Genomic DNA, 23,386 nt, shown 5'->3' on the forward strand with positions numbered 1-23,386 from the left:
CACTGAGTCACGTCTGACTCTTTGCAACCCCATGACTTGTAGCACACCAGGCTTCTCTGTCCATCACTATCTCCCTGAGTTTCCTCAAACTCATATCCATTGAGTCAGTGATGCCATCCAACCATCCCATCCTCTGTCATCCCCTTCTTCTCTTGCCTTCAACTTTTTCCAGCACGAGTGTCTTTTCCAATGAGTCAGCTCTTCACATCAGGTGGCCAAAATATTGGAGCTTCAGCATCAGTCCTTCCAGTGAATATTCAGGGTTGATTTCCTTAGGATTAGATTTCCTTTAGATTGCTGTGAGCTTGAATTCAGTTCAACTTCAATTGGAGAATTTGCTTTTTTAAATAGAAAATTTCCCTTTGTTTCCTCATTAGAAAAGAACCCGTGTTCATTGTATAAATCCTCCAAGCAAACAGAGAAAACATGCATGTGAAATGAGGATAGAATCCTGTCTCTGGTGCCATCACAAAAATGAACTTTAAGCAGTTCACTGCATTTTCTTCGGACTTCCTATGCATTTTAATTCACTATGCCATTGTTAACAGATGGGATTTGGGTTACAAACTTGTAATTTCTTTTTTCTTTTCCAGATAATAACAGATTTGCTCTCCTCAATCTTTTTCTTCTTTTTTGTTTGAAGTCTTTCACAGAGAGATGTACCCTAGTAGATTGAGAAGTATTTTGAGTCAGTTACCAAATGCTCCTGTTAGCTCCAGGCCAAGCAGATCTGTCCCTGCCCTCGGGCACTTGTAGTGCGATGGGGTCAGGCCCAGAAACAGGGACAGCTGCAGATGTACGGGAGAAAACAGGAGGCCGGGGGCGAGGGCCTGGGCTCAGGGGAGGCAGGCACCCGGCGTGTGTCAGGCTCGCCTGCCACCCTCCGCCCACTGAAGGTCACATGTCCTCCTGCAGGTGATTGCCATGATCAAAGGCCTGCAGGTCCTGATGGGCAGGATGGAGAGTGTGTTCAACCATGCCATCCGCCACACCGTCTATGCTGCGCTACAGGACTTCTCCCAGGTCACCCTAAGGGAGCCCCTCCGGCAGGCCATCAAGAAGAAGAAGAATGTCATCCAGAGGTCAGCCCTGCTGCACACACCTCCTTGCACAACCGTCCGTAACGGAAGGGTCAGCTTAGGTTACTTTTTTATAAATATGCTCAGTACACTTATATTCAACCTCCAGACACCTGTTTGGTGAATTTCCTCTAAATGTAATGTAATGGGTCCAGTTATTAACCTGAACAACCCACAATAAGTCAGATACAAAGGTCTAAGCAGTCTGGAGACCCAGGAACAAGGGTTTGGTATCTTAGACGTGGGTGTGTCTCAAAATCTGTGCGACAATTCTGCTTATCAGGAGTGTAGGGACACACAACTCAGCATCTCATCTCCCACTTCAAAGTTTATTATCTTCAGTATTTTTTCTTCTATTCCTATGGCCTGTCCTACAAATTAGTCATAAACCTCATACATATTTCAGAGATCCTACAGCAATCTTAAGCTAGGTTTCTATTAATGTTCAGCATTTTAGATAAAGTCATCTTTCATTGTAAAAAAAAAAAAAAAAAGATAAAGTCGTCTTTCAGAGACATTTGTATAAAATGAAGCTCAGAAGGGCTCACATGGATAGTGATTTCTTTTCGTTGCTTTATAGTTGATATAAATGTCACTAATAAGATCTTACTACACTGTCAGGCTTCCTAGTTTTTGTTCTCTCACCTGGAAGGCTTAGTGAAAATTTTCATGTTTTCAGTGAGCCTCAGTATTGCTACAAGGAGCCTCACTGCTACTGTCTGGGAAATGTGCAGTGTAATCTAGCTCAAAGTGATCAGAGTGGGCTTGTGGGTGTGTCTGCCCTGAACGTGGTGCCTGTGGGGGACTCCACATGGTGGAGCCCTGTTGGGAGTGGTGGAATCCGGATGTCCAAATGAGGTGGGGACAGAGTCCCCAGGATTGTGTTGGTGACCATATTCAAATGAGAAAAGGGGTAAGTCTCGAGAAGGTTGTTTGAACTCTGAGTGGATGTTTAGGGCCTGTCTTCTTGCTGCCCTTAGCATGACTCAGTATTTAAGAAATCAAACACCACTTCTGGGCTAATTGATGCAAAATGCCAGCACATTAGATTTTCTGAGGGTGGTAACATCCCCAAGAAAATGGTCTACTTTGAAAGTTTGATGTTGAACTGTCTCATTGCCACGTCCTCCCACTGCCCACAAGGGAACTCATGTGTCAGAGTTGGCTGTGAGTTAAGTTAGGATACTGTGATTGTAAAAGTGCTGAGGATGTCAATACTTTGTCACACCCTAACAACTTGACTGGTGGTTTAGTGTCCTGCAGGCCATCAGGAAGACTGTGTGTGACTGGGAGACAGGGCATGAGCCCTTCAACGACCCAGCCCTGCGGGGCGAGAAGGACCCAAAGAGTGGCTTCGACATTAAAGTGCCGCGGCGCGCTGTAGGACCCTCCAGCACCCAGGTTCTCGTTCCTTGCTCTACTGAGTGGGGTGACTGTGAGCTGGGAATTGGTGGGAGGCTCGGAGTGAAATGACCTCACCGTGGCCAAGTACAGTCTGGGTCTTTTTTGCTCCTTTATTCCTTGTCCAAGTGAATCTAGGGTATAGACACCCCATGAGTCCCAGGTTTGGTCATTTGCATGCAGAACTTAATTTGACTGCATCAACTCCTATCCCCAAAATGTGGATGAAAGTCTGTGTGTCCATATTTACACTGTATTTCCTGGTGGGTGTTTAAATGTGTGGTTATCATTTTTATGTAGAGTCTAAAAAATGATTATTCCTAAAGATAAAATTTTTGGAAATTTGGAAACATAGCTTTGCTATGTCCCTGGTCTTCAGCTACCACTGCTAGTCTTTCTCCTGCACACACAGCTCCCTCCTGCCCCTTCAAGCAGCTTTCCTCTGATCCTCACATCTGATTTCATCGCCCTCTGCTTTTTCCCCTCCTGTCTGGGAACTGTGTTCTCATCAGCTCTGTGTTGTGGGCTTCTAGAGTCTCTTCTGTCAGCCTTTCGGAGAATCGCCAGTTAGGAAATCTTGGGGTGCCTGGGCGGAGGGTGAGGGTGCCCCCCGGGCCGGTCCCTCCCATCTGCCGGCGTGCACGCCCCTGCCCGTCCGCGTGTGTCCTTGCCCCGTGCCCCCGTGACTAACGCTCTCCTGTCTGTCCGTGTTTAGCTCTACCTGGTGCGTACCATGGCGGAGTCCTTGAGCTCTGCCGAGCTGCTCAGGCAGCTCAGGTCTGTGGGCGCGGAAAGACTCTTGCATGTGGTTAACGCGTTTCTGAGGCAGTCCTACGTCTATCCGCCCCTTTTAACCTTTGGTGGTAAGACATCATTTGTTTTTCTTGTTGACGTTTATGACATGAGGCTCTGAGTTCTTTGTCCCAAGCAGCAACGACTTGGCCATGTGGACTGGTGCTCCCCCTGCAAGGAGCCAACGCAGTGTCAGCGGGGCAGACCTTCTCGTGGTTTGTCTGTGTTTGTTGTAACTAATGTGCCATGTATATTTTCTCCCCTACAAATGTTTCCTTGGATAATGCAGCTTTACATGGTGAGAACCATGCTAGAGTCCCTCATTGCAGACAAAAGTGGTTCCAAGAAAACCTTGAGAAGTAGCCTTGAGGGGCCCACCATATTGGACATAGAAAAATTTCATCGAGAGTCATTCTTCTACACCCACTTGATAAATTTCAGTGGTAAGACCTACTGCTGACCAGTGTCTGCCCCAGCATATTCTAACACCACTAACACTGTCTAGAAAGCTCCTGCCTGGCTGGCTGCTCCTGCTGTGGTCCCTTTGTCCTCCCAGGCAGTGACACATGTTGTAACCCTCGTGGCATTTCCTCGCCTGTTGCTTTAAATGCATGGCTGGCCAGGGACTTCCTCCATGTGGCATGGCCCTTAGAAGAGTGAGGCCCATTGGGCCGGGCTGGCCCAGTGACCTAGATGCAAAGTCTTTGTAGCCTACACTGGGTCAGCAACTCAGGCCAGTGTCGCTGTCACCTGGCTTCAGAAACCACTCCCAGGCTAAGTGTAGAAAGTAGCAGGTGACCTGAGGTGCACACTGCACATCCCGTCCTGGGGTGACCATGGTGTCTGTGGACGCCCTTGGTCTTCATGGAGCTGTACATGTTTGTTTCTGTGCTGGAGCCATTATTCAGGGTGCGAAGCCACTATCTTGGCTGCAAGTGCTATAGGTTTATAGTAACAGTTAGGCTTTTGTTTTTCTCTTCATAAAAGGACGGAAACATTTTTTTTCCAATCTGTTTTGCATTAGATAGACATGCACTAAGTATGAATACAATACTGTGTCTGTATCCCAAGTAAAGCAAATCCTGCCAGAAGGCGCACAGTGTTAACCGTGTCCCGTTGATGGGTGTTGCTGGGCTTGCAGTGCTGGACGCTGACTCTCCTGTTTGTGAACGAGAATCAGCACATCCAAGTGGCTTTGTCTGTGGCCACACTGTGTGCAAGGCACATACTCATGTCCACTCGCCGAGGCCCAGGGCTGAGAGCCTGGCACGTGCTCCCTTGCATTGCCCTGTGGAGTCTTTTCTGCTTATAGAAGATTAATGTGGTGTCTTTTGAATCCCTTAAGAAACGCTGCAGCAGTGCTGTGACCTTTCGCAATTGTGGTTCCGAGAGTTCTTTCTGGAGTTGACAATGGGCAGAAGGATCCAATTCCCCATTGAGATGTCCATGCCCTGGATCCTGACAGACCACATCTTGGAAACCAAAGAGGCATCAATGATGGAGTAAGTGTTCTGGAGGCCTGTCCCAGCCTCCTGTCCATGATGTTTGAAGTCCTTGGTGGTGTTTGGGAGGTGGAGGTGGGGCCGATTGTTCTGTGCTTCATTTGAAGTCATAGTTCTTGGGGTGAGCCTTCAGAGATCAATACAAGAAACAGGTGTCTTGGCTTTGGATTGAAATCTGGTGCCCAAGCAATAAAACTGATTAATAAGTTCTGTGTCCAGGTGCCAGCAAGGTCCTGGGAACTTGGCAAGGGGAGAGGTAGCCTGACCTCTAGTGTGGTGTGGCCTCAGACCCAGATGGATTTGGGAGAGGAACTGTTTAGTGTGAGGCTCAGGGTCAGGGCTGGGGGTCAGAGACTATGAAGGGGTCAGAAAATATGAAATCCATGGAGGGAAAGTAATAGCAAACAGGGTCTCGTGTGGTGAGCAGATGGGGTCCCCGCCCAGCTGTCCTCCCCGTCTTCCTGGCCTGTGCACACCAGGAGAGCAGCCTGCCTGCCCTCTGTAGCAGCAGTGGCATCTATTCCGGAACGTTAGAGGTCTTGGTGAGCGTGTGTGCTCTCTGAGGGCTGCGCTGGGCCTGCTGCTCACGTGTCTCAAGCCCTCAACGAGACCTTACCTCTGCAGACTGCTAGTTACCACCTTTTGTCCAGGGTAAGAGGGGCTTTGGCCACACCAGATTTGCTCTTGGTCAGTTATGGCACCCGGGACCTTTGTATGTTTTTCTTTTTAGGTCAGGCAGTTTATTCTTAAAAATAAGAAAGTGACTCATTCTTGTGGTTATTAAAAAATTGCAAATTGGCCTGAAAATCTTTGAAACACGATAAGTGAGAAGATGAAGTTGCAGGAGGCCGTCATGGACCTGCCCGTTGCCCTGGGCATGGCTGAACCACGCGTGTCCTGCCAAAAGCCCAGCCTGCCTGATGGGGCTGTTTTGTCAGGGCACTCACAGGAACCAAATTTGGCATTTGAAGTAAGAAATTATTTTTCCTCATGAGGAAGGAGAACAATGAGTGTTACATTTCTGGTGGGGGGCAGGGTGTGAAAGCCAAGAAAGCCTGTGTGGGCAGCCAGGTGACCTGTCTCCCCTTCTGCAGGTACGTCCTCTACTCACTGGACCTATACAATGATAGTGCCCACTACGCCCTCACCAGGTTCAACAAGCAGTTTCTCTATGATGAAATCGAGGCAGAGGTAAGGGCCCAGGCACTTTTAACAGACTTTCTTTAATTTCCTTTTTCCTCTGAATATTAGAGGAAGCAGACTTTCTTTTTAATACAAAGAGATTTAAACAATGGAATGAACTTTGAAATAAACACTTTGGGATGAACCCTTCTATCAGCACTTTTTTTATGCATCCACACAGGACGATTGTGTTCTTCAAACCAGCTTCAAGCCACCCATCAGCTGTTGGGTGACATTTTTTTCACATGATCCCATGTCTCACATGACCCCATGTCATAAGCACCACATATCTTGCCTGTTTTCTTGCATGAACACAGTCTGGAACAGGGGCCTTCTATGAAATAGATTTTATTGCTCTAGTTCTAGCTTTTTATTTTTTACTCATTATAAATAATGTTTTAATGAACTTCCTTGCATGTGACTTTTTAGTTGTGTTGGGTTATTCTTGAGGAAAAATTCCTCTAAGTGGAATTATTAAGTCTGTGTACATGCAATTAAGGAGATAAATCTTATTTTCTAGCTCAGAATATAAGAGGATTTAACCTTAACAGATTTCATTATACGTATGGGTCTCATCCCCCATTGTTGCTGTCCAGTTGCTTAGTTGTGTCCGACTCTTTGTGACCCCATGGACTGCAGCGTGCCAGGCTTCCCTGTCCTTCACTATTTCCTGCAGTTTGCTCAAACTCATGTCCATTGAGCCAGTGATGCCATCCAACCATCTCATCCTCTGTTGTCTCCTTCTCCTCCTGCCCTCAGTCTTTCCCAGCATCAGGGTCTTTTCAAATGAGTCAGCTTTTTGCATCAGGTGGCCAAAGTATTGGAGTTTCAGCTTCAGCATCAGTCCTTCCAATGAACACTCAGGACTGATTTCCTTTAGGATGGACTGGTTGGATCTCCTTGCAGTTCAAGGGACTCTCAAAGATTCTTCTCCAACACCACAGTTCAAAAACATCAGTTCTTTGGCACTCAGCTTTCTTTATAGTCCAACTCTCACGTCCACACATGACCACTGGAAAAGCTGTAGCCTTGACTATACCCCCTGGAGGAGCCCAAATGCAGTGCACATTAGCCCCCTTGGAGTACATGATAAAGAGAGACTTTTTAATATTTCTTTTTATTTAGGAGAATTGAAGTATTTTTCTCCATCATTAAGAAAGGTTCTGACATAATTTTCAGTGATAGTGTGGTGGTTACTCCTGGTCCCACTGAAATGGATTTAATTTACTATCATTGGACGGTAAAGTTGTATCCTTTCTCATGAGAACCTCTTGTAGTTGCCTTAACAAAGGGTTGAGATTTTGTGGAAGGGTCGAGGTTTTGTGGTTTTAGATTTTTTTTTTATCCCTAGGACTTACTTATTTTATAACTGGAAGTTTGTACCTTTGACAGCCTTCACCCATTTATCCTATGCTCCACCTCTGACAACCACCAATCTGTTCATTGAATTTATGAGTTTGTTTTTAAGATTCTACATATAAGTGAGATCATGCAGTATTTGTCTTTGTCTGACTTACTTCACTTAGCCTAGCACCCTCAAGGTCCATCTATGTTGTTGAAAATTGGCAGGGTTTTCTTATCTTTTACAGCCGAGCAGTATTCCACTGTCTGTGTGTGTGTGTGTGTGTCTGTGTGTACACACATACCACATCTTATCCATTTATCCATCAGTGAACACTTACTTTGCTTCTATGTCTTGGCTATTATGAATAGTGCTGCAGTGAACTTTGGGGTACAGATATCTTCTTGAGTTAGTGTTTCCATTTCCTTTAGATTAATACTTAGAATTTGAATTGCTCAATCAAAAAAAAATTTTTAAGTTTTTTTAAAATGTGATCTTAATTCAGAAAAGCAAAATTTGGGGCGAGAGTGCAACTTGTGGGATCTTAATTCCCCTACCAGGGATGGAACCTGTGCCTTTAGCAGTGAAGGTGCAGAGTCCTAACCACTGGACTGCCAGGGGAATCCCTGGGGAAGCAGAATTCAATGCATGCTTTCTTTTTCTTCAGGTGAATCTCTGTTTTGACCAATTCGTTTATAAGCTGGCAGACCAGATATTTGCATATTATAAGGTTATGGCAGGAAGGTAAGTATGTGGTTAGCAATTTGGGTACAAAATCTTGGGCAATTTGATCTGACATTTCCATTAATATTCATTGTGCGTGAGAAATTGTCCTCTCTCCTCTCCATGCTAGTTTGCTTCTTGATAAACGGTTACGATCAGAATGCAAGAATCAGGGCGCAACCATCCATCTCCCGCCATCCAACCGCTACGAGACACTGCTCAAGCAGAGGCACGTGCAGGTGAGCGAGGCCTCGCCTGGGTGCAGCGAGACACAGAGCCGGCAGTGGGAAAGTGGGGTTTTTCCGAGGGCGTCTCAGATTTTAATGGATGTGGCTGTGGGAACATCCCTGTAAATAGCTGAGATTTTAAAGATGAACAGTTTCTCTTGGACAAGCTGACACACCAGGGACGGCTGCCCAGCGCAGCTCCCTGGAGGCTCGGCCCCAGCGCAGGGCCTCTCCAGGAGCCCAAAAGTCAGAACTCGAATGAAGAAGATTCGGGCACTTGTTATAGTGGTGTGCTCGGTAGCTTCCGTCGCGTCCGACTCTTTGCGACCCCATGGACTGCAGCTCGCCAGGCTCTTCTGTCATAGGGTTTTCAGGCAAAAATACTGGAGTGGGTTGCCATGCCTCCTCCAGGGGATCTTCCTGACCCTGGGATCAAACCTGTGTCTCCTGCATTGCAGGCTAATTCTTTACCACTGTGGCTCAAATTCTGTGGTAAAGAATCTGCTTGCAATTCAGATTCCCAATCCCTGGATTGGGAAGATACTCTGGAGAAGGCAGTGGCACCCCACTCCAGTACTCTTGCCTGGAGAATCCCATGGACAGAGGAGCCTGGTAGGCTGCAGTCCATGGGGTCGCTACGAGTCGGACACGACTGAGTGACTTCACTTTCACTTTCATGCATTGGAGAAGGAAATGGCAACCCACTCCAGTGTTCTTGCCTTGAGAATCCCAGGGACGGGGGAGCCTGGTGGGCTGCCGTCTATGGGGTCGCACAGAGTCGGACACGACTGGAGCGACTTAGCAGCAGCAACCACTGCAGTATTCTTGCCTGGAAAATTCCATGGACAGTGGAACCTAGTACATGGAGTCTCAAAGAGTCAGACACAACTGATTAACTAAGACTTTCAGAGTGGTGGGGAGGAGCTTTTCCTTGGCCAGCATGAAGAGTAAAAATGCAGTGCTTGTTTTGTTGCTTTAAAAATAATATATGTATATATAATCAAAAGGAAAATACAGAAAGTTGTAGGGAAAGTTTCATGTCATTCTGTCTACAGATAGTGTTAGTCACTCAGTCATGTCTGACTCTTAGCGACCCCAGGAACTATATAGCCCGCCAGACTCCTCTGTCCTTGGAATTCTCCTGGCAAGAATACTGGAGTGAGTTGCCATTCCCTTCTCCAATCTACAGATAACCGCCATTCATATTTTGGGGCATCTTCACCAGAGTTTTGTCTGTATCTTTATGCTATTGAAATGATACTGAGGTAGACCCTTGTTGTTACTACTCTGCAGTAGAGCTGCAGTGGTTTTTCTCTTATCATCCCTGTGACACAGTGGAGGTAAGGCACACACAAGCCAGTCTGTGCTGGGAGGTGGCCCTGACCCATTACAAGGGGTGCGCTAAGTGACAAACCCAGGTTCTCCAGGAGACCTGGCATCTCTGCCTGTGATGTAAGTGCAAATTCACTGCCATGAACACTACAAAAAGTACTTTACAGCTTTGACTTGCAGAATTTCAGCTCTAGGAATATAGGGTATTTGATCATACTGCCATCTACATTTTGTATGTTATTTGTCTTATCCTTTGGAATAGCTTTCTGGGGGTAGGTACGTATTCTCTTGCATGTTTGGTTTTTGTTGCTCACACTTTCACCCTCTGTGCCCAGCTTCTGGGCAGGTCCATCGACCTCAATCGTCTGATTACCCAGCGCGTCTCCGCTGCCATGTACAAGTCCCTGGAACTGGCAATTGGGCGATTTGAGAGTGAAGACCTGACATCAATAGTTGTAAGTGCGCCCCCTTCTTTCAGGTGCAGCACACTTGGGAGAGGACTGGTTGCAAGGGTTGGAGCTGCTACTGCTTTTGTCGTTATTAATAAATTGACCTGATTGTAGGTGAAGTTTTTGCATAGAACTCAAAAAGTGTGCACTCACTGAGCTGGGCCTGCCTAGGCATTTGCTCTTAGCGTCCACAGTTCCAAATCGACTTCAGAGGACACATAGTTACATCTCACTATTGCATAAGATATGGTAAAAGAGTAAAAGGTGAGAAGTTTTAAATTAAAAAGAAATGAAGACAGACAAAAAGGATTTGAGAGAAAATCGTGTAGAAGATGAGATAGTGAAGATTCAACATAATGTGTCATAGAGAGGCCCCTGAAGACAAAAACCAAACAATGAGATGGGACAAACATTAAAAATGCTATTTCAAGAAAACTTTGATGAAAAACACAGTATAAATACTTACTAGAAGCAAATATCACATACCAGGGAAAACAGACCTAAAGTGGCCAACACCAAGGAACATTGTAGTGAACACTGTAGTATTGAACTTTTGAAGAAAAGGAAAAGTCCTGTGGATATCTGAGCAGAGTGATCAGGGAAAGAAAAATCCAGTTGTCCTCAGACCTGAGCTGGCAGAAAAGGAGGTGCAATTTAAGAATCTTTTTGCCAAATCTGTCAGGATTAATGACAGATTAGGCATAATGGTTAGGAATGATGGCTGCAGGCACATGCTAATGAACTTATGATAACTCCAGGAAAACTCTTTGTCCTTAGAAATCAGTGGTGGGTTGGGATTGTCTCCTGGACCCACCTCAGAGCCGAGCATTGCCACAGTAATGAGCATGCTTCCCTATCCTTCCTCAGGATCCAGGCTGAAGTGGCCTTCCCTTCAGCCTGGCTTGGACCTGGCCACAGTGTTTTCATGTCCTTGGTCTTTCATGACTTAGTGGAGTCTTTGACCAGTATAAACAGAATGCAAGTCACAGAGACCATTTTAAATTTACTTGTAGTCACGTTAGAAAATGAGAAAGAAATAGGGGGAATTAATTTTAATAATCTATTTTATTTAATCCAATATATCCAAAAATTGACATTTTAACATATAATTGTTATAAGAATTTTATTGGCATGGATATTTTCTGTTCCTTGTGTTCATATTTGGCTTCTGAAATCTGTCTGTATCTCACACATATGGCACAGCGCGGTTCAGGCCACCACGTCCTTGTGGCCATATGTGGTCAGTGGCTGCCAGCGTGGATGGCAGAGCCCCAGGCGGGTTCACGAGGGGCCGTGTGAGAGCCCAGAAGGCCGTCTGCGCGCTGCCCACACTGCCGCGCAGCTTTGCATTACCTCAGGTGTTTCAGGGAGGCGGACTGAGGCTGACCCCCGAGGACACAGTCTGTCATCAGTGCGGGGGACACATCTCCGTGTTCTCTGCCCCGTGGAGGGTCTGGAGGATAGCATCGGACGGTGGGGCATCTCTGCCATTTTAAGAGCCCTGGATAAGGCGTGATGAACTTAGGTGTGAGAAGTAGGCTTGCATCACCTGTCAGACCCCCAGCATGTGGGCTCTTGGCCTAGCACACTGACCCAGCCACGTGCTGTCCTGCTCCGCCCGCCTCCGGCCCCCACCACGGCCCTGCCCATGGGAGGGTGGAGGCCACCGTGCCACACCCAACTCTGCTCTCCCGTGCCTGACTTTGTGGTCCTGTAGGAGCTGGATGGCCTCTTAGAAATCAACCGCATGACCCACAAACTGCTGAGCAAGTACCTGACTCTGGACAGCTTTGATGCCATGTTCCGGGAGGCCAACCACAACGTGTCTGCACCCTACGGGAGAATCACCCTCCATGTCTTCTGGGAGCTCAACTATGACTTCCTGCCCAACTACTGCTACAACGGCTCCACCAACCGGTAAGCGTGGCGCCTGACAGGCAGCTCCGGGTGCCCCGTCACTGGGCAGCGAGAGAGGATGGTCTCCGGGCCCATCTTTCCCCGTGTCCAGGATACGCAGGCCCTTGTGATTGCCTCTGTTTGCAGGTGCAGCCCAGGGCCAGCCCTGGGTTCTGTGGTCGTGGCTCTCATGTGCAGAACACACGTGGGGCCAGCGTTCCTATCGTGGGCACTCCCGTGGGGCCCGGGTCAAGTCTGTGGTACACATGGGCAGCAGCTGCTGGATCGGCACCGCCTCCATGCTTTTACGTCTCCCGATGTTGGGATGTGCTGGGCGACTCTGCACTTGTCATGCTTCCATGCTGGGATGCTGGAGCCTCCCTCCGCCCATCTACCGTTTCACTACTGTGCTGAATGCACGGAGCGGCCTGCTGGGCGGCGGCGTGGCTGCTGGCTGCAGGGTCACGTGGTCCGCATCCTGGGAAGGCCCTGTGTCACTTCCGGCTCTGTGCAGAGCCTCATTCCTGCTGTGTCAGCACATGCCAGGGGCTCGTGGGATCGTGTGTGTGTGTGTGTGTGTGTGTGTGTGTGTGTGTGTGTGTGTGTGTGAAACAGAAAACATGGGTGGGTAGAGAAATGGGAGTGAGGGCGAATGAGGGTGTGTGTGAGAGACTGTGTGTGTTTGAGCGTGATGACCACTTTTTTAAAGCAAATGTCTTTTGCTTTTACTTTGCTTCCCTACTGCATCTGAACATCCCATCCCTTTAAGTGTCAGCTGAATCACTACTGACTTTTAGTCCTAGATTTTTGTGTTTTAATCCGGGATGCAGAGGTTCAACCCGAAGGGCAGAAGGGAGGCCCTCCTTCGGCGTGACCGTACCTGCTGTTGCCATTGTCTTGTTTGGGACACCAGGCTTGGTTTCCTTGTGGGAATACAGGCCTCTTGCTGGTACATGGAGGTGTCCCATTAGGGCCATCGTCTCAACCCCATGTAGCACCAGGGGGCGTGTGGCCATGGCCATGAGAGCCACTGGTGAAGGAGCCCTGGTTGGCCTCCTTGGGTTCAGGGGCCCTATGCCCAACTGGGTATAATGCACTGAAACCAAACTTAAGGTTTTTTTAGGGTTAGAATTAACTAGAAAAATATTTTTATTACACAAGTCATGCATCATAATTATAGAAAAGCTAGAAGTCATGTTTGTGTTTGTGTATATGGAATATTATGGGGGCAATAATTAAATGCCTAGAAATTTCCCTTGTAAAATGTCTGTCTTTTAGAATTTTTGCCATACAGGCAAATATACATGTGTACTTTTTATTTTGCAGAAATGGAGGCATACTGCTAAGTTCACATTGTTTTATTCACGTCATATGTCACAGTGAGGGGTATTCTGTGTTAGTGAGGGTGCATATTTGCTTATTGTGCATTTGAAAATCTAATTCATGGCCATCTGCAAGATTTTCTTTGCTTTGGTTGGTCCATTTGGAACTTTGGGAATTAGTTTCTGTTATGTCTGTTAACAGGCTTCCCTGGTACCTCAGCTGGTAAAGAATCTGCCTGCCCCTGGAGAAGGGACAGGCTACCCACTCCAGTATTCTTGGGCTTCCCTGGTGGCTCAGCTGGTAAAGAATCTGCCTGCAATGCGGGAGACCTGGGTTTGATCCCTGGGTTGGGAAGATCCCCTGGAGAAGGGAACAGCTCCCTGCTCCAGTATTCTGGCCTGGAGAATTCCACGGATAGTCCATAGAGTCGCAAAGAGTTGGACACGACTGAGCAACTTTCAGTTTCACTATGTCCCTTAAATTATTTTGCCTAGTGCTTAGAATTGGCATCTTCAAAGGTGAAATGCAACAGAACCCTGCTATACACAAACTGAGAAAATTTGTTACAGTGGGGGCGGGGGTGGGAGGGTTAGACTCAGGCAACATAAGGAGTTCTAATGTTTTTCTTTATTTGAGATTGCATTTTTGATCATCTAGCATTTTGTCGCCCTTTAAAGAATTCCCAGAGATCTTGTAAAAGGAGCAGTTGAAGATGTTTCCCGGACCCCCTCTGTGCCCCCTGCACTGCACGTGTGGCAGCAGGGGCCTGTTCTGGTCGTCTTAGCGGCGGCCCAGCGGGTGAGGGCTCAGAGACCACAGCAGCTGTGCGGAAGGGCCGCGGGCGTGGGGGCGGGGTGGGCAGGTGGAACTGACACGATGATGGAAATTCATGTAAACCCTGCTATGGAGTCACTGCGTTGTCTGAAAACCCTCCAGGAATGATGAGTGGTGGGTGTGAAGTTAGGAAAAGAGATCTACGCTGAGGCCTTGCTTGCCAAGCTGGGTTCACACGGGTACCCTCGCCTGATGGAGGCTGATTCTGGGGAACAAACCGCCACCCAGGCCACCTGTCCTAGTCGCAGCAGGAGTCTTGTTACGAGAGACAAGGGACTCAGGTCGGGAAGCGGTGCCCCTGGCCTTAGCAGGAGCGGGGCCACCCCCAGGCGGTTACTCTCGCCGCCTGGTCGAGCTGTGGGTCCGTGGAGGACACTGCAGCGCAGGTGTGTGAACTGCCGTGAGGCCCCTCTGCCCGCAGCCCTGGAGCCCGTCGCATGTGAGAGCGCGTGTGATCAGCCTGCAGTGGAGGCTGCCTTCACCTGGTGGTGTGTGTTCCCGCCTCCCAGGAGGCGCTGATAAGTCACTCTGCCCCGGGCCCTTGAAGCCTGTGCCGCCTTCAGCAGGCTTGGTGATCTCAAGGAAATACAGCTTCACATGCATAGGAGCTGCAGTCTGGCAGGGGCCGGCATAAAGTGACATCAGCCTTCTTGGGCCCAGAAAACCGTGTGCAGTTCAGAGAAACCATCTTCACCAGGGCAGCTCTGCTGGCCTTCACCTTTCTTAGTGTTGGCAAAGTCAATTACTTCTGTATTTTTAACAGACTTCTAGTAGATCCCCTAGGGCTTCATTATCTGGAAAAGACAGTAAAAAACAGGATTTTATAGCTCCACCTTGCATGTGGAAACCTGAGAAGACAGATAAAACTATGCCATCCAGTATCTTAATTCCACACTGAGGGTTTTCTGAGAGCTGCTTGCAGGAAATCCGCACTCCATTTGTTTCTTGTCATAGCTCCTTAATTTTGCTGCTTATTTCTGCTTAATAATTTATGCCTGGTGACTGTGGGAGATCACATGGGGTGACATGTGACTTAAATTTAACCTGTACAGCTACTGATTTTGACAGTGTGATAGCCCTCAAAGTAAGCCAGCCTTTGGGAAGAGTCTGCCTGTTTGGCAGCAAGACTGCTGAGGAGGGTGCATCCAGGGTGCAGTTACCACAGGTTATCCCTTCACTGGCCATCGTAACATCTGTCCCCTGGTTAGCATGCTGCTTATGCTAAGTTGCTTCACTTTTGTCCGACTCTGTGACCCCATGGACTGTAGCCTACCAGGCTCCTTTGTCCATGGGATTCTCCAGGCAAGAATCTGGAGTGGGTTGCCATACCCTCCTCCAGGGGATCTTCCCTGGTTAGGTTGCTGGCTGCCAAATTTCTCTGCTGACATGTTTCCATTTTTCTGTTTGAAATTTGTAAGTAATGTTTAAGGAGATAATCTAAAACTTTCAAAATGGTTCCTTGTTAAAACTTGACCCGCTAATCTGAACATCTGTTGATGATTCACACCCAAGTCAATTATCCCTGTGGTGTTTGAACAGTGGTGATTTTCTAACCTTGTCATTCCATCTACAGTTATTCATTGGCATTCTGCTGTACGTGTTAGCATTTTTTATTTATCATTAGTAGGGATGTGGGGATTTTAACACAGGGTTATAATCTGTTACTGCCATGACTTGGTTTCAGTTTTTGTGGCTCAAATCTGTCTTGTTTTGGCTCCCGGGAGCCCTTTCTGCCCCTTTTCTCTGTCTTCTTGGCTGTCCCATGATTCTTAAGCCTCCTACTGTGTGTAACACAAGAAGTCCCAGGTTCATCTTAGAATTATCCTTCTTTACTCTTGTAATCTGTGAGTCAGTGATGCCTTTTAATGGAGAATATTTTAAAATTAAGCAAAGTCTGAGTGTTAGGTGTACTCACTGCGGCTGGCCCTCCTTGTTCTCTCCTCTTTTCAGTGGTCAGAGCTGGGAAGGACTTGCACCTGTGCTATACCAGATTTCTGGGGCTGCCAGAACAAGTTGTCACAAACTGGGGGGCTTAAAACAACAGAACGTTATTCTCTCACAGTTCTGGATGCAAAAAGTCCAAAATCAAGGTGTCAGCAGGGCTGTGCTCCCTCTGAGGCCGGGCGGGGTCTTCTCTTGGTCTCTGCTGTCTCTGGTGTGGCCAGCCGGCCTTGGCTGCAGCTGCATGGCTCCCGTCTCCATCTTTGTTGGCCTGTGGCATTTTCCTCACGTGCCTCTCCCCTCTTCTGTGAGGAAATGAGTCATGTTACATTGAATTAAGGGCTCTCTCTGCTCCAGCATGACTTCATCTTAATGAATTACATCTGCAACAACTGTGTTTCTGAATAAGAACACATTCTGCGGTACTCATAATCAGACTTCAAGTTATCTTTTGGAGGGACACAAACCCATAATGTGTACATGTGTGTCTACCTGTATGCACGCTTCCCAGGTGGTGCTAGTGGTTTAGGAACCTGCCTGCTAATGCAAGGGATATAGGAGACACAGGTTCAGTCCTTTGGTTGGGAAGATCCCCTGGAGGTGAGCATGGCAACCCACTCCAGTATTCTATGCCTGGAGAATCCCGTGGAGAGAGGAGCCTGGCAGGCTACAGTCCATAGGGTCACAAAGAGTCAGACATGACTGAAGAGACTCAGCACACACGCATACTACTTGTTTGGCTTCCTTTGTGGCTCAGCTGGCAAAGAATTTACCTGCAATGCGTGAGACCTGGGTTCGATCCCTGGGTTGGGAAGATCCCCTGGAGAAGGGAAAGGCTACCCACTCCTGTATTCTGGCCTGGAGAATTCCATGCACTGTATAGTCCATGGGGTCACAAAGAGTTGGACACAACTGAGTGACTTTCAGTTAAGTCACATGCTACTTGTACCCAGCTCTCTCTCTATTGAAACCATGAATTTACACAACTTTGTCTTCGATTCCAGGTCAGCGACACAGGCTTCATTTCCATTTTTTAACTTCCTTCTATACTGAGAATTCTTATTTTGTCATTCTTAATGTATTTATTCATTTGCTGAATTCCAGGACAAGAAGAAAGTAGTTTCAGAATTACTTAACCTTCTGACTGTGAAGCACAAACCTATTAACTAGAATTCAGTGCTGTTCCCATTTTTTTGTCTTTAGATTGAGAAATTTGTATAGTCAAAATGTGGTGTTTAAAAGTTATTTGAAATAATGGAGTAACAGCGTTTGAATTTACTCTTTCACTTAAACAAGTGGAATACTGGACAGCATTTATGAAACAACTGTTTTCATCAGATGTTTCCTGGAGGGAAAAGAAATGAAGGATGGAGCTGTGTGGCTCCTTGGCTTCCTACCTGAAATCAGGTGTCTTGCTTGGTGGAGGAGACAAAGAAGCTGAGATGGCTGGATGTGCACGGCAGAGCATGGGAGAGGAAAGAGATATCAGAAGAACTCCTGGCACCAACTTAGGAGCCCTTTGTGTCTTAGTCACTCAGTCATGTCTTGACTCTTTGCAATCCCACGAACTATAGCCTCCCAGAATCCTCTGTCCATGGGGATTCGCCAGGCAAGAATACTGGAATGGGTTGCCATTTCCTTCTCTAGGGGATCTTCCCGACCCAGGGATCGAACCCGGATGTCCTGCATTACAGGCAGATTCTTTATCATCTGAGCCACCAGGAAGCCCAGTCTTTGCTTACATATGTATTTTGTGTTTTTTTTGTGTGTGTGTGCGCATTGGTTTCTTGGTTTTTTGGTGGTTTTATTTTTGGCTGTACCCACAGCATTCAGGATCTTAGTTCCCTGACCACCTATGTGACCTGTATCTGCTGCAACGGTAGCACAGAGTGTTAACCACTGGACCACCGGGGAAGTCCCCATTCTTGAATATGAAACTGTGTGAGCTCAGTGGAACGCCACAAGCCTGGTAGAAGAACAGCTGCCACGGAGCTGTAGATGGACTTGTTCCCAGAGCTCACCAGGACTAGGAGTCACTTTAGGCTGCCTGTGAGAGTGGGGAGAGCTGCCTGAATACCCAGGCATTCGGTAGAGTTGCCGGCAGGGCCTGTCTTAGTGCCAGCACGAGGGTAGTGGCCACTTTGTGTGCTGGGCTTAGTCAGTCGTGTCCAACTCTTTGTGACCCTGTGGACTCTAGCCCACCAGGCTCCTCTGTCCATGGGGATTCTCCAGGCAAGAATACTGGAGGAGGCTGCCATGCCCTCCTCCAGAGGATCTTCTCAACCCAGGTCTCCCACATTTCAGGTGGATTTTTTTTTAAATATTTATTTATTTATTTGACTACACCAGGTCTTAGTTGAAGCATGTGGGATCTAATTCCCTGACCAGGGATTGAACTTGGGGCCCCTGAATTGGGAGCCTGGAGTCTTAGCCACTGGACCACCAGGGAAATCCCTCAGGTGGATTTTTTACCATCTGAGCCACCAAGGAAGCCCAAGAATACTGGAGTGGGTAGTTATCCCTTCTCCAGGGGAACTTCCTGACCCAGGAATCGAACTGGGGTCTCCTGAGTTGTTGCTGCTCTTGCTGCTGCTAAGTCGCTTCAGTCGTGTCCGACTCTGTGACCCCATAGACGGCAGCCCACTAGGCTCCTCTGTCCCTGGGATTCTCCAGGCAAGAACACTGGAGTGGGTTGCCATTTCCTTCTCCAGTGCGTGAAAGTGAAGTCGCTCAGTCGTGCCCGACTCTTAGCGACCCCATGGACTGCAGCCTACCAGGCTCCTCCATCCATGGGGTTTTCCAGGCAAGAACACTGGAGTGGGGTGCCATTGCCTCCTGAGCAGATTCTTTACCAGCTGAGCTACCCAGCAAGCCCAGTGGCTACTTTACACCCTAACAGACCAGTTGACTTGCAAGCAGTTTAACCATCTGCCCCCCAAAATTCAGCATTCTTTAAAAGTTAAGGACAAAATCCAGCCACTCAACACCGTGACGTTTCCACATCAATGTGCTCAAGAGCCACAGGCTGCTCCTCCCCTTGGTTGCAAATGTTTGTTTCATGAGCTGTTAGTGTTTTGACAGTTACACTCTTTTATTTATTAAAGTGTGATATATGTTCATCAAGTTCTTAGAATTTAATAATTAACAAATCCATGACTTTTTAAAAAATTTATATTTTAGTTGAAGGATAATTACAGAATTTGTTGTTTTCTGTCAAACCTCAACATGAATCAGCCATAGGTATACATATATCCCCTCCCTTTTGAACCTCCCTCCCATCTCCCTCCCCATCCCACCCCTTTAGGTTGATACAGAACCCTCTTTGAGTTTCCTGAGACATACAGCAAATTTTACATGTTTCCATGAAACAAAGTAACAAAGTTTCCATGTTAGTCTTTCCATACATCTCACCCTCCCCTCCCCTCTCCCCATGTCCATAAGTCTGTTCTCTATGTCTGTTTCTCCATTGCTGCCCTGAAATAAATTCTTCAGTATCATTTTTCTAGATTCCATATATATATGTTAGTATACAATATTTATCTTTCTCTTTCTGACTTACTTCACTCTGTATTAATAGGCTCTAGGTTCATCCACCTCATCAAAACTGACTCAAATGCATTCCTTTTTATGACTAATACTACTACATTGTGTATATGTACCACACTTCTTTATCCATTCATCTGTCAGTGGACATCTAGTTTGCTTCCATGTTCTAGCTATTGTAAATAGTGCTGCAATGAACAATGGGATACATGTGTCTTTTTCAATTTTGGTTTCCTCAGGGTATATGCCTAGGAGTGGGATTGCCAGGTCATATGGTCGTTTTATTCCTAGTTTTTCAAGGAATCTCCATACCATCTTCCATAGTGGCTGTATCAATTTACATTCCCACCAACAGTGCAAGAGTGTTTCCTTTTCTCCACACCCTCTCCAGCACTTATTGTTTGTAGACTTTTTGATAATGGCCATTCTGACCAGTGTGAAGTCATTGTAGTTTTGATTTGCATTTCTCTAGTAATGAGCAATGTTGAGCATCTTTTCATGTGTTTGCTAGCCATCTGTATGTCTTCTTTGGAGAAATGTCTGTTTAGGTCTTTTTCTCACTTTTTGGTTGGGTTGCTTGTTTTTCTGGTATTGAGTTTGTATGAGCTGCTTGTATATTTTGGAAATTAATCCTTTGTCAGTTGTTTTATTTTCTTTTATTTTCTCCCATTCTGAGGGTTGTCTTTTCACCTTGCTTATAGTTTCCTTTGCTGTGCAAAAGCTTTTAAGTTTAATCAGGTCCCACTTGTTTACTTTTGTTTTTATTTCCATTACTCTAGGAGGTGGGTCATAGAGGATCTTGCTTTGATTTATGTCATCGAGTGTTCTGCCTATGTTTTCCTCTTAGAGTTTTATAGTTTCTGGTCTTTAATCCATTTTGAGTTAATCTTTGTGTATGGTGTTAGGAAGTATTCTCATTTCATTCTTTTACATGTAGCTGTCCAGTTTTCCCAGCACCATTTATTGAAGAGGCTGTCTTTGCCCCATTGTATATTCTTGGCTCCTTTGTCAAAAATAAGGTATCCATAGGTGCATGGGTTTATTTCTGGGCTTTCCATCTTGTTCCATTGGTCTATATTTCTGTGTTTGTGCCAGTACCATACTGTCTTGATGACTATAGTTTTTTAGTGTCTATGACTTGTTTTTTATCATGCGTCTTTGTGAGAGTTTAGTATGTTTAAATGAACCCTTCTGATGAAACTTAGTCAATTTTTATATTTCTGCTTTAAGATCCAACTGTTTCATTTTCAGTGGCTCCTAATCCATTATGAAGCCACAGTCTCTTGGCTCTGCAAGTGTGTTTTTGGACTTATCTTCTGTCAGTTTGTATTAGTGACCTAAGTGACCACCTCACTACCCACATCTGCCTTCCTACTCCTGTGCCTGGCATCATTGCTGTGTCCACAGGCCCCTTTTCAGAAGACTGCATTAGGCTTGAAATGGTTCTGGTGCCAACTCTGGAGGCTCTCTTTATGTTCTAGAAGGGCCCTGGTGTTCTCACTCTGTTCCTTTGAACTTTGAATACATTTATCAAACTTCAGAGTATTTATAGCTCATTCCTAATATGGGTTTTGATTTCCTATGCAGTGATTAATTGGGAGGAAGATTTAATTGGTGAGTAATAGAAAAGTTCTCAATTTTAAAGAAGTACCATTCAATTTTTGATTTTTTTTTTTAAATCTTGTTTAGATTTGTTCGTACAGTATTACCATTTTCTCAAGAATTTCAGAGAGATAAACAGCCAAATGCGCAACCTCAGTATTTGCATGGATCAAAGGTAAGTTCTTTCGTGTTTATATTATATTATGATTTTTAAGTTCACAGTGAAGTGTATTTTGAAGTTTAGTTTGAATCAGTTTAATTGCAATAATTCAAATGTATCATGCCACATAGGGCTTTCCAGGTGGCTCAGTGGTAAAGAATCCATCCACCTGCCAATGCAGGAGATTCGGGTTCGATCTCTTGGTTGGGGAGATCCTCTGGAGGAAAAAATGGCAACCCACTCCAGTATTCTCACGTGGAGAATCCCATGGACAGAGAAGCCTGGCAGGCTACAGTCCATAGGGTAGCAAAGACATGACTGAGTGACTAAGTACACACACACATCATGCCACGTACGAAACGTGCTTGTGTCCTCCTGTTAGCACCTGTCTAAATTGTAATGTAGTGCTGCCTTATGTGTGGCTGGAGGAGTACACAGAATCCTAGGGGGCCATCTGTATTCACCAGCATTTAAATGTTCTCACTTGTAGGAAGTCAGACTCCTAAGGAAATAAGTCAGACAAGTACAAAGTGAAGTGTGTTACAGGGCCAATAATGCATCACCGTCACAAAAAGCATGGCCGCAGATTAACTGACCACACCACCTGCCTCACCGGTTCGGGGCTGGGGGTTAGAGACGAAAGCCCCTGCTCAGTACTGCTGCTGAGCAGCTGGGCAGGTGGGACAGGTGATGGGTGGGGTGGAGCATGAGGCCCAAGACTGGCCCTTCCCCACACCCAGGTGGCACCCACGCTCTGGGACCACACAGGAACGTGTTGTCATGGTGTCCGAGCTGCCCGTGCGGTGACGCTGGGTGCCCAGCCCACCCTTTAGATTGGGTCTGCAGAGGCGGGGATATCGGTTGGGAGCCTCCTTAGAATGTGAGCCTTTCATTTCCGCCCTCTCACTGCAGATGTAGCTGGAATTCAGATGTGCAGCGGTGTTTGCACCTTGGAAATGGGTAGATAATACAGTTTGGGCTCATAAGTGGGTTCAGCCTTCCTCCTCTACCGCTTGGTAAGGGCATGAAGTGGATAACTTTAAAAGGACTAGAATAAGTGCTCTAATGCACCTCCTTTTGGAATTAAAATACAGCGTTTAACCCCCTTGGAACTAAAAGAAGTTTTATGTAATTTTAGAAGACAGAACTAGAAACTTTGGTGATTAAGACAGAAATTTCTGGAGAAGGAAGTGGCAGCCCATTCCAGTATTCTTGCCTGAGAAATCCCACGGACAGAGGAACCTGGTGGGCTATAGTCCATGGCGGTCACCAAAGAGTCAGACACGACTTAGTGACTAAACAACAAAACCGTGCTCGTGTTTGCACTCCCTCCCAAGCTTGGAAACCAGTCCACGGCCAGCCCTTGCTGACGAGAGTGTATTTAGCTGCCAGAAATGGAATCAGGAACAACAGCTTGATTATCTTTAGTGCCAGCGAGCTGAACTCACACGTTTCAAATAGATTCAGGATGGTGTCATCGTCCTTGGGTAATGAAGTGACACCGCCTTGCTTTGTTTGGGACCAGCTCAGGATGAAGAAGAAACTAGAATATCTGTGTGAGACAGCTCTGCACTGGTGCTCTCAGACTTCACGTGCTCTCCGTGTGAGTCCCCGGGACTGCAGGACATCAGACCAGTCAGTCCGAAAGGAAGTCAGCCCTTAGTGTTCACTGGAAGGACTGATGCTGAAGCTGAAGCTCCAATACTTTGGCCACCTGATGTGAAGAGCCAACTCATTGGAAAAGCCCCTGATGCTAGGAAAGATTGAAGGCAGGGGGAGAAGGGGGTGACAGAGGATGAGATGGTTAGAGAGCATCACCAACTCAATGGGTATAAATTTGAGCAAACTCCAGGAGATAGTGGAGGACAGAGGAGCCTGGTGTGCTGCAGTCCATGAGGTCGCAAAGAGTTGGATGCAGCATAGCAACAACAATGTGATTCTGACAGAATTCTAGCATCACCGATTTAATGGACATGAATTTGTGCAAATTTCAGGAGATACTGGAGGTCTGGTGGGCTACAGTCAGTCCATGGGGTTGCAGAGAGTCAGACGTGATTT

The 23,386-nt window shown here is 46.7% G+C and overlaps 1 protein-coding gene across 2 annotated transcripts in view; it reads left to right on the forward strand.

Annotated features, from left to right (window-relative positions):
- Positions 1-23,386, forward strand: part of CYFIP1 (cytoplasmic FMR1 interacting protein 1) — a 114,818-nt gene that overhangs the window by 74,522 nt on the left and 16,910 nt on the right. The window contains exons 14-23 of one of the 2 annotated variants that reach the window (XM_043487882.1): positions 916-1,082; positions 2,333-2,480; positions 3,196-3,343; positions 4,618-4,774; positions 5,869-5,965; positions 7,966-8,042; positions 8,152-8,260; positions 9,916-10,035; positions 11,747-11,946; positions 21,256-21,343. In XM_043487882.1, the coding sequence (XP_043343817.1) occupies positions 916-1,082; positions 2,333-2,480; positions 3,196-3,343; positions 4,618-4,774; positions 5,869-5,965; positions 7,966-8,042; positions 8,152-8,260; positions 9,916-10,035; positions 11,747-11,946; positions 21,256-21,343 (1,311 nt within the window). Of the gene's footprint in view, positions 1-915; positions 1,083-2,332; positions 2,481-3,195; positions 3,344-3,561; positions 3,716-4,617; positions 4,775-5,868; positions 5,966-7,965; positions 8,043-8,151; positions 8,261-9,915; positions 10,036-11,746; positions 11,947-21,255; positions 21,344-23,386 lie in introns of both variants that reach the window. The other variant, XM_043487881.1, reaches the window with a different exon arrangement.

Source organism: Cervus canadensis, chromosome 15 (assembly GCF_019320065.1).
Source record: "Cervus canadensis isolate Bull #8, Minnesota chromosome 15, ASM1932006v1, whole genome shotgun sequence".
Classification (NCBI taxonomy): Eukaryota; Metazoa; Chordata; class Mammalia; order Artiodactyla; family Cervidae; genus Cervus; species Cervus canadensis.